Raw genomic sequence first — 11,902 nt, forward strand, 5'->3', positions numbered from 1 at the left:
GAATGAAATGCAAGACGTGATCCAGTTTAGAAACAGGCTTGCCTTGGTTTTGTGAATTGAAAGAGATAAATTTCTGGTGAGATCACTGACCTATTTTTCACAGCGTGGTGGTGGGAGGAGCAGGGGGCGGGAGTGGGGGCGGGGCCGGGGCAAGAAAGAAACACGCTTACGTTTTGTGGAAGTAGTTGTCAGGATAATATTCTCTATCTTGGTTGTAAGTTGATAGATGCAGAGTCTGCATCGTAGGTTGGCATACTCCCTAGCGTGTACGCCAATCCACCGAGGGGAAACTAGATTTTTGCAATAGTGTTACCGTTTCTGTCAGACTGAGAAACCTGTTCTAACATTTCAAAACATTAAAATGGCCTACAATTATGTGGATATAATTAGTGCTGTTTTTATTCTTTCAAGAATAGCATAAATATTAGGTTTTCTAAACTCCACCCCCCCACCACCCACCCAATCGTAGCCTACTGCATAGTAGTAGTTTCTGCATGTGAGCTGTACTGTATTATTTGTAGTTAAAATAATATAGGTTATTTCTTGATTACTAAAAAAGCTATACTAATAAGCATCATCTCACATTTTAAATATTTTAATAAACTTTACTGTCATCATACGATTGTGGAGTTTTGCTTTTGTTGTCGTCGTTCCGATATACAGTGCCTATAAAAAGTCTACACCACCTTGAACTTTCACATTTTGTTGTGTCAGTGCCTCAGAGTTTCAAGCATTTAAATGAGTATTTTTTTCTACAGTTATCTACATACCATACTGCACACTTAAGGGGGAAAAAGTTTTTTATTGAGAACAAAATTATACATTAAAAATACAAAAAACTGACAGATCATAATTGAATAAGTCCCCACCCCCCTGAGATAATACTTGGTGGAAGCACCTTTGGCAGCAATTACAGCTGTGAGTCTGTTGGGATAGGTCTCTACCAACTTTTTACACCTTTTTGCTCTGTCAAGTTCCATGAGGAGCGTTGGTGGTCAGCAATCTTCAAGTCATGCCATAAATTTTTTTATTGGATTTAGGTCGGGGCTCTGACTGGGCCACTCAAGGACATTTACCTTTTTGTTTCTTATCCACTCCAGTGTAGCTTTGGCTGTGTGCTTTGGGTCGTTGTCATGCTGAAAGGTGAACTTCCATCCAGGTTTCAGCTTTATTGCAGAGGGCAGCATGTTTCCCTCAAGGACTTCTCTGCACTTTGCTCCATTCATTTTCCCTTCTATCTTGACAAGTGCCCCAGTCCCTGCCAATGAGAAACATCCCCATAACATGATGCTGCCACCACCATGCTTCACAGTAGGGATGGTGTTCTTTGGGTGACGCACTGTGTTGGGTTTGCGGCAAACATAACGCTTTGCATTTAGGCCAAAAAGTTCCAGACCATAAAACTTTTTTGCCACATGGCTACAGAATCTCCAGAGTGTTTTTTTTTGCATACTTCAAAATGGGATTCAAGGTGGGCTTTCTTGAGTAATGGCTTCCTTCTTGCCATCCTACCATACAGCCAGATTTGTGGAGTGCTTGGAATATTCTTGTCACATGCACACTTTGACCAGTCTTGGCCATAAAAGCCTGTAGCTCTTGCAAAGTTGTCATTGGCCTCTTGGTAGCCTCTCTGAGGAGTCTCCTTCTTGCTCAGTCATCCAGTTTGGAGGGACGGCCTGATCTAGGCAGGGTCTTAGTGGTGCCATACACCTTCCACTTCTTAATAACCGTCTTGACCATGCTCCAAGGGATATTCAAGGCCTTTGATATTTTTTTATACCCATCCACGGATCTGTGCCTTTCAACAACCTTGTCCCGGAGTTCTTCTGAAAGCTCCTTGGTGCTCATGGTTGAGTCTTTGCTTTGAAATACACTACCCAGCAAAGGAAACCTACAGGAACTGCTGAATTTATCCTGAAACTTAACTTGGTGAGTGATTTTGAAGGGGTCTGGTTACACCTGAGCTAATTTAGGATTGCTATTACAAGGGGGTGGACTCTTATCCAGCCAAGCTATTTCAGTTTTTATTTTTAATTAATTTGCTACAAAGTTCTAGAATATTTTTTTTCACTTGGAAGTTGTGGGGTAGAATGTGTAGATAAATGAAAAAAAAAAAAAAAAAAAAAAAATATATATATATATATATATATATATATATATATATATATATATATATATATATATATATATATATATATATATATATATATATATATATATATATATATATATATATTATAGGCTATAAGGCAACAAAAGGTGAACATTTTGAAATGGGGTATAGACTTTCTATAGGCATTGTATATGGTTATTGACCACACGTGTGCTTGCAAGAATAAATGGAATAAGTGGAAAACCTGTTCCATAAAATTAAGGAATATACACAACAAACATTTTTTCCACTTAACGCTAGTAAAACTAGACACGCACTGTGTCCCACATTTTATATTTTAAAACCTACATACTATATGAAAATCTATCTATGGGAAACAGAAGTCATACAAAATGATTATTATAAAATTGTGGAACTATTATAAAATGATTATAAAACTGTTCGGAATACACATTACTGTTCTTTGCCTGAACGATTGATTGATTTATTTATTTATTTAACCCAGCTTGTCATGCTACGCTACCACTAGCCACTCAACACAAGTGAAATATTTTCCCTTGTGGCTCAACTATTTTTCCTGTTCACCACGGTGGTGAAGGCTTTGAAAAATGTACTTGTGTAAGACTGCCAACACATTCAACATTCAATACAGACAGTTTAGTTTGATTTAATTTTGCCAAATTAAAGCTCTTTAGCTTGATCACGTAACATATGCATGCCAAAGAAGCTCTAATAGAGACAATCAGCAGACAGCACTGCTTGTAAAAAACAAAACAAACAAACCAAAAAACCCACATGGCATTCAAACGCAGTGAAGAGATGGCAAGCCAGAAATACGCAGCTTCAACATCACAGCAAATCCCCTCCCCCCCCCCCCCTTTTTTGTACAGTGGTCTTTTTCCTGCTTATCTAATCCAGCTTATTAGTCCTATAATCTTTATTTTAGTGTTGTTATTTGGCTGTTTAGTTGCCTTTTTCCACACTTCTGGTATTCTCTGCCTAGTCTAACACAGGGTGCACATTTATTTGTTATGGTTGAGCTACTGGGGAAACTAAATAACAGCCTTACCAAATAGGTAAGTCTTTTTTTAAAAGTTTGCAAGTAGCGCTCCCTGAAAAGTTATACAAATGTAAATCATAGACTGTCCCTGGAAACTGCAAATCCGTAACTACATCTAGTTATTCCCAAATCATTAATTCATAAAGGTCAAACTGCAGTAACAATAACTTGCATCCTTAATAACAATAATTACAATGACATTAGGATAAAATGCCTTCTCATGGACCACCAACTGGGAATTGGGAACAAACTAGAAACCAATTTGCAAACGTGCAGACTTCTTAGGAAAGTACTATAGCTCCCACAGGCAAAGTATAAAAGTTCAGAAGAGGATAATTGCACACTGGTTAGGCATTTGAAATATCTGAGCACGTGTAAATGTGCACACCCAAACTGATATATAGTAGGAAGCCCTCCTCTAAAACATGTTTTAGGGGGGTTTAATAACAATTACTTTTTTGTGAATACTGAATAAACTACACTAAATCACATGTCACGCAACCCTAGATGCAAAATCTTCTGCTTATAAAGAAAATAGCACAGCTCTAGCCTAAATTCTGCAATGATGTTCAACCAAAGTGGAAAGTCCAAAGGTAATGTTTCAGATGTTGCTTTACACTTACAAAAAAAATGTGCTGTCAATGTTGGTTTCAGCAACTGCAAAGTTACACACACCAAAAAAAAAAAACTAGGGTGTGCGACAGGGTATCCCTCCCCTGGGTGTATTTTTGGTTATTTTGTATAGTTTGGATTATGTATTACAGGGACTTACACTGTATATTGATATGTGAGCACTGGGATGTGGATTTGTGTGTGTGTATGGAATAGTGGCGACAGGAGGCAGTTAAAATCCTCCCTGCAAAAACACGTGGGAATGCAGCTGGAGCCGTGAACTGAATAACTGGTTAATTGATTAATTAAGGCTCCAGCTACAGGTGTATAAACAGGGTGATCATGGGTGAGCATGGGGTTAGTGTGTGTTCGGAGGCGGAACGAGGGTCAGGAGGTAAAGTGAAGGAAAACTTGAGAAGTCGTAAAACTGCTACGCTTGCTGGTTTAAACTGTTTGTTTTGTGTGCGTCTGTTTGGTTTGTCTGTTTTGGCCACTGTGCTGTTTTGGAGTTCAGTATTTGTTCCTGTTTTCTGTAAACTTTTTATTTTTGATTAATAAAGAAAGGAGTGCATTTGTGTCTCGCACCGCAGCACTGGCCTTTGTTGTTGGTTATTTCTTCCTGTTCTGACATCATCCACACAAGCCATTGTGTGACAGGCGTTAATGTGAAAAGCTTAGAATTTGTCAAACATCTGAATTCCTTTTTCTTGTACTGTAAACTATGTTGCTGCACTATAAACCAGTGATAACTATTAAATCAATCCTTTCATACCATTTCGAACTGACTCGGCCTGGTTCGTTTAGTTTGAAACAGTGTATTAACGTGCTTGCTGTTCACGCTTACCCTGAGGGAATGAGTTAGTTTGGATACAAGCTAAAATTGGCCCTTTTCCATTTTTTTCCACGATCGAGTTTGTTTGTGTCCACAACGCAGTTTGCAAGTGCATTCGTCGTTTATATGGTGTGTGAATCGGATGTATATAATATCCTGCAAGGTTTCTTGTAAGATGGCAGCTTTGACGTATTGCTCCTGTTTTTAATAGCATGTTTAAGTCGTAAGTACTGCTGTGGAAAAAAGTACTGGGGGAGCACTAGTTTAATTAATACATTTCTTGAATGCCTGCAGTAGAATAGTGCAGTATTCAGTTACGCAATTCTGCACTGTTCTCCTAATGTACGCATTAACAAAGTAATTTAAGAAAAAATTCATATATTTAATATAATTCCAGGGATTGTGGTACATTTTTACGAATGTTTAAACTCTATGCTATAGGAGTTTAACCCTCCTATTATGTTCAGAGTTTAGGTACATCTGTTATGTTTTGGGTCATATTGACCCAATGCAATTTCAAACTAATTTAAACAGCCTTAAATTGATTAACTGTTTTTATTTGCAAAGGTTTTACTCTTTCATGCTCTTTTAGTCCATGAGCTGTCATAAAACTTATTTGAATGCCAACCTGGAAGCTCCTCATTTTGGAGTGTCTTTACCAGTGAGATGCTGTTGCAATACTGACAGAGAAAATTAGGCTCTGCCTTGTAGATATATATATATATATATATATATATATATATATATATATATATATATATATATATATATATATATATATATATATATATATATATATATATATATATATATATAGAGAGAGAGAGAGAGAGAGAGAGAGAGAGAGAGAGAGAGAGAGAGAGAGAGAGAGAGAGAGAGAGAGAGAGAGAGAGAGAATTGTTTAGTTTTCTTTTTGGTTTATAAATCTCTCCAGACAGGTGCAGCCATTTACATATTTATTCCAGCACGCAAATCTACATAGATAAATGCCACGGGTTACAGTGACCCGAAACATCTTATTTGTACACATGACCTGTTCTAAAAAAAAAAAATAAAAACCATCTCAAAAGGTTCTGTTTTCTGTGTATAAGTTCATGACCCCAACTTAGGAAAAGTCAGAAAATATTCTACAGAAAATGAAGAGAAAAACATGCTTTTAAGCTAATTGGAAACTAGAGTTGGGTCAAATAGACCCGAAACCTAATAGGAGGGTTAAACAATCTGTGTATAGATATACATATGAACACAGACACATAACAGCGAGACGGGGATTCTAAGCACTGTTTATTGCCTTCATCTGTGTGTGTTCTCATATTTTTCTGAATTCCAATAACAGCATTGCCGTGTCTGTGTCTTTCAAGTGAAGATTCTTGAAAATTTGTACATCCACGTGCATATGTTTTTGGGGTTTTTTTCCCCAGCAGCTCTCAAACACTACAGTACATCTTGCCATCTCAATAAACAAGCCAGATACTTCCTCTGCCATTCAAAATTATAAGAATGTATTTTTCATTCCCTTTTTTCTGCATTACTACTGCTTGCAACTGCTTCAGTCACTGTAGTACTCGTAATCAGAAGTAGATGGCTGAGAGAGATGCAGATGTTATTATCTTCTTCATGATAATCCCCTGAAGATTCTGGCTGCTTAGCAAAAAGTGTACACTCACTGTCAGTGTACACTCCGCACTAGGTATTCATTGAACGCTTAAAAATATCTGTCACTGTTAAACTAGTGGGGAAAATAAAAAAGCACAATGTTAAATTAGGAAAAAAAAAAAAAAAAAATGTGAGTTAAAAGTAGGACTAGGGAGGAACAATTCACTTAATGTGTCAGTTCTGTTTGAAATAAAATTTAAAAAGGGGGCTAGATTAGGCTCAGGCAAGATATGAAAGTAAAAGCAAAGATTATTTTGTAATTAACAGCTTTTTCTGAGTTTAATTATGAAACAGAATCAGTTACATTTATTTAAAGGGACATCACCATAAAACCTGAAAACTTAAAACCTTGTGTGTGTGTGTGTGTGTGTGTGTGTGTGTGTGTGTGTTTGCGTTTACTTTTTCAATATACTTGTTTTATTTCTTAGCAATATGGACCTCTTAATATGGGACATAACACATTATTTTAAAATAAAATACAGTGCATGGTGGGATACTATCGTATTAATTTCCACTGTTCATTGCGCTGCTAGGAACTGTAACCAAATTATTTATTTATGTATTTATTTTAAATTTAATAGTCAACAGTAGTTTTTATCATTTTCTCCCTAATTTGGAATAGACAATTATTTTTAGGCTCAGCTCACCGCTACCACCCCCATGTTGACACGGGAGTGGCGAAGACAAACACACTCTGTCCTCTGAAGCTACAGCTCTGGAGAACAACGCAGCTCTGGGCAGCTTACAGGCAAGGACGCAGGCGCCCGGCCAGACCACAGTGGCATTCTGCATAATTCAGCACAATCGAATCCCAACCAGATCCCTATTGAAATGAATGGTGTGTTACCCTCTATAACCCAGAACCTACCTATTCTGGAATCCACGTGTGGTCTTTAAGTCTCTTCTGTCTAGAATGAATGTAAATATGACTGCAATCTGGCCATGTGATTTTTCTTTTCTAAGTTTAAAACTAGTATAAAAACTAAACAAAAGCAAGACGTTATATGGACTGAAAAGTCCTGCCGGCAGCATTCTGAATTGAGCAGTTGTTTAACAGCAAATAAAACATCTAAACGTCCATACAACAAACTATCTTGTGAAAGAAAATTTGTGCTCATCAAATAAACTGGACTTTGCCAAAAAACTCAGGAAAAAGCTAAGTGAAGAATTAAAAATCACATGACAAACTGTTTAAGGCATTCTGAAAAGCTGCCTTCTAAAAATGATGCTGATTGGACAGGTTTTGCTGTATTCAAATTACAGAATGAATACCTAGAACAGGTAATATCAATAACCTGTTAATGTAATTACATGTTGAGGATGTTTTCCATTCCGCAGTAATATAACAGCATACTGTAACACCCTGAATGTTCTTGGCACTCACAAAAGATGATTGTACTTGGAAAACCTAATTAAAAATAGCCTGCTTTCAACTTGGAATCTAAATGTAGACACAGCAATAATTTTCCATTGTGTGGGTATTCTATAATTGTATACCTGCCTAACATAAATCTTCTGTTGGTTATTTTAAGAACCTTTAAACTGATTGTTACCATTTTCCTAACCATGAAACAGATGGTTAAAGAGCAGCATCTTAGCACTGCGAGTATTGACATTTGAGTTTGCTAGCAGCATTTACTTCAGTACTAATCTAAACCCTTCTTTCCAAGGGGGGAAAAAAGATATTGGCTATATTTCAAGCATGACCCATCACTACAGTTCATGTTAATCCAAATACACAACGTATTGGTGTTGGTTACAGTGGTCAATTGCTGGAGCCAGTAATGCTAATCTATCACTTGTTTTAGAAACTTTTGCAGTAAACATTGCCCAATTATACAATTGTACCCTCCTCCACAACAAAGAAGAGTGTCCACACTGGAACAAACTTTGGGCAGCCCAGAGAAACCAAACAACAACTTACAATGCATGTTAATAATTTAATAACAGCTCAATCCTATCAAATAAAGTAAATAAACTTCATGGAAGGGTGGAGAATATACTATCACACTTCGCGCTTCTTTTCCAGGGATCCAGATGAATCAAAATTTTATTTGGAAATTGAAATATAACAAAGGCAACAGGATTAGCCAGAAAGGAAGTTCCAGCCACATCCGCACAATTTTACGACCTTCCCAAAGAAGAAAATAAGAAAATACTCCATAAAAGGTCATTATTGTAGCAGAAAAAAAAAAATAAGCCATTAGCAAATGCCATCTTTGACAATTCATCTTTATATGTTTGAACCCTGGAAAGAAAGCACAGCTCTGCTAAGCTGTTATAACTTATCAGGTCATACCAACACCTCACTTGGGTCTACAGTACTACCAAGTTCCCCCACACAGTATCAATAACTGTAAAACAAAAATGACATACCAACATTGTCAGAACATGTGGTCATAATATCATGTTTTATTTTTAACCAGTCCAAATAGGATTACAAGGACGACAGAATCCTCAAACTTTCTGGGCCCATCCTCTAGAAACAATGCTGACACTGAAGATGTTGAGTTGTCACTGGTTCCAGAGTATGCCATAAAAAATAAAATATGTTGGATTACTGTAACCCACCCATCAGTTTAAACCCGATGCAAATTCTTTGTGTGCATGAAAAGTAACAACTTGTACAGTTTTTTCCCCAGTAAGTTTGCAATACTTTTTACAGCTACTGCATTATGATCAGATGAAACGAGACGTACCAAACTCTAACTTTGTATTTTATTTTAAATCAACATACTGTATGGATACCCAGACAATCCTGACACCTATGGCTTTAGAGATGTTCCAATGTCCTGTACAGTGTAGGTTTTTTTTTTAAGAGTGATTTAATTTCCAAAAGAAAATGCAATGAAATTACAGGGAATGGTGAACAAAATACCAGTCTCAAGAAGTTCCCAAGTTAAAAGAAGTGAAAACAATAACTATTCCTCTTTATGGTGTTCGCTTTAATACAGATCCTTTTACAACGTTAGCCACATGATTCATAAACCCTTTAAAAACAAACAAAATGACACCAACCGCTGTGTTATTAGGACCTAATATTACCTTACTTGCAAAGATTTCACATTTACTATGCTTATGTTGTAGAATGGGCCAAATTCACAAACAGCAGCAGCATACATAGGAAAATATGATAACTGTACTTTTAACTAGTTAACAAAACACATCAGAAATTAAAGGATTTAGCTAATGCTTACAATAATAAATAAAATGTATAACATTGTATTGCATTAACTGATTTTATCTGCATGGTTATTTGGTAGCAAATCCAATCCTGGAAAGTATTAATTGCAAACAACTTGAAGCGTACAGTACATGAAAAACAATGTTACAGTGATATAAGGAACATTATTATTGTAGACCACACTGGAGTTACAGAGGGTTTCCACTGACTGGAACGCATCACTGGAAATAAGGAGTTCATGATTCAGGGATTGTGAAGTGAAGTATTTTATACTCTTCCAACTTTTTTTAATAAAAACAACAGTAACAACTGGAAATGAAGTGGCAGACACAGCAGCTCGCTTACAGTATTGCCAGGAGATGTCAACAAAATGTTTGGATCTAAAAACAATTAAATAAAAGTGAGAAAATCGCCATCCACAAACATAACTAACTAGAAGGGGGAAAAAAATAGCAGCATCCACAGTTCACCTCTATGTTGTGGTACCATACAGTATCTCTGTTACCTCAGTAAACAGTAGCAATTTTAAAAATAATTAATTAAAAAGCCAAATACATGCTTAAAAATAGTTTAACATGTTTATAACATATATATTAAAAGCTCAGGTTAAAAAAAAACAATTTATTTTTAAAAAGTTTTTAAATCTAGATTTAAACACAGTTTAGGAGAGTTGTCACTGGTCTTAATTTGAGCATTAAACAGGTATGGTCACACCTAGAGCTGGGATTCTTACGTAAATAACACACACTTACCCAAAAAGGGTAAGTAAACATATTTACAAAGTAATAAACCTATTATTCCATAAAACAGTTCTGTCAATGAAAAATTAATTATTGGTTTCAGAAGATGGTTTAAATAAAGAACACTAAAATGAAATGGGAAGACTGTCTTTAATGTGCAATACATAATTTGAAACAAAATCTGTAACATGTAGGCTTAAAGCCTAGTGCACACTATACATGAGATGTAACACGCCACACGTCTATTGAATACATTACACAAGAATGATGCTGGGTATTCTTTTTGCAATGCTAATATACTTTGCAAACAAAACGTAAATGTGAACTTTTTTCTTACCGTATTTGTTTGGTTCCCTGTTGTACTCTAAAATGGGTACAGCTGCAGCAGTTTCCTGAGCAACGCTGTTGTCGTTCCCATTCTCAGCCCATCGCCCCCCAGGTACAGTGTCAATCGCCACCCTGTTGTTTGCTTTTTCATGTCTCCCAACAGGGATAACTACGAATCTTTCAGACATGACACTCCTGCGTATCTTCTTCTTAACTCTTCCTCGGTGAGAGAAACTTTCACAATGTCTCAGCCAGATTAATGTGATTCAAAGCCAACACAGTCGAATGAAATCGTACGCAAAACACAACACAAACAATACTGACTGATCCGTGGATTGAGTACACAAGGGGCGTTGCTAAATCAATACTCTCCTCCTATTGGCTACTCTTCCAATTGCGCCTCTCTCCCTATTCGCCAAATACAAAGGAACAGCTGTTTAATTAAAGAACACAAGTCTTAAAGTAGAAAAAAACGAACACTTAGCCTCCTTTGTAATCAATTGTATTAAGATTCAACATATTGACATGTACTGAAATTTACACTGAGGTTAATTTTAAAAAAGCCCAAAATATAAAGCTAGTATAACAGCTTTGATTAATCAGCTCACAAACATTATATTTAAATTTGATTAAAATTGAATCAAATTGAATGCAATTAATACATAACAGGAATAAAACAAAATAAAAATAGCAATATTATCCAATCTTTCACTTTCCACTGTAGTCCCTGGAACAATACCCTCACACTAATACATTTTGCATACCCATTGAAATGAATACAACCTGAATTTTAGACATTTACATAAACACCATTGATTACACTATGTAACACAATTTTTGTTCCTTGGTAGTAAGTGTTATTTCCTAATTGGTTATGCCTCAAAAGTATAGAAAATGGCTATTATTCCCCACAAACTTTGCTTTTGTGACCAGGACAGTGATATTTCAAAATATCACTATTTCCAATGAGAAAACGGGCAAATGTGTGTCTTTTCGTTCACATAAAGTCAGAAAAAAACAACATATGAATCCAAATTAACATGTATTTATACTAAAGTATTACAGAAATGACTACAACAGATTTAGAAGTGAGTAGTTTTTCGTGATTTACGATTATACTGTAAATACAGTATAATCGTAAATCTTGAAAAACTACTCACCTCTAAATCTTTTGTAGTCATTTTTGTATAAATACATGTTAATTTGGAATCATATGTTGTTTTTTTTCTGACTTTATGTGAACGAAAAGACACTCATTTGCCCGTTTTCCCATTGGAAATAGTGATATTTTGAAATATCACTGTCCTGGTCACAAAAGCAAAGTTTGTGGGGAATAATAGCCATTTTCTATACTTTTGAGGCATAAGCAATTAGGAAA

The 11,902-nt window shown here is 35.9% G+C and overlaps 1 protein-coding gene across 2 annotated transcripts in view; it reads right to left on the reverse strand.

The window, feature by feature from the left end:
• The window catches only part of LOC121313091 (solute carrier family 12 member 7-like), a 94,535-nt gene extending 83,702 nt beyond the window's left edge, over nt 1-10,833 (reverse strand). The window contains exon 1 of one of the 2 annotated variants that reach the window (XM_041245249.1): nt 10,535-10,833. In XM_041245249.1, coding sequence (XP_041101183.1) covers nt 10,535-10,712 — 178 coding nt within the window. In that variant the 5' untranslated portion in view covers nt 10,713-10,833. The remainder of the gene's footprint in view (nt 1-10,534) is intronic. The other variant, XM_041245251.1, reaches the window with a different exon arrangement.
• Between the last annotated feature and the right edge of the window lie 1,069 nt (nt 10,834-11,902).

Source organism: Polyodon spathula, chromosome 3 (genome assembly GCF_017654505.1).
Source record: "Polyodon spathula isolate WHYD16114869_AA chromosome 3, ASM1765450v1, whole genome shotgun sequence".
Taxonomy (NCBI): domain Eukaryota; kingdom Metazoa; phylum Chordata; class Actinopteri; order Acipenseriformes; family Polyodontidae; genus Polyodon; species Polyodon spathula.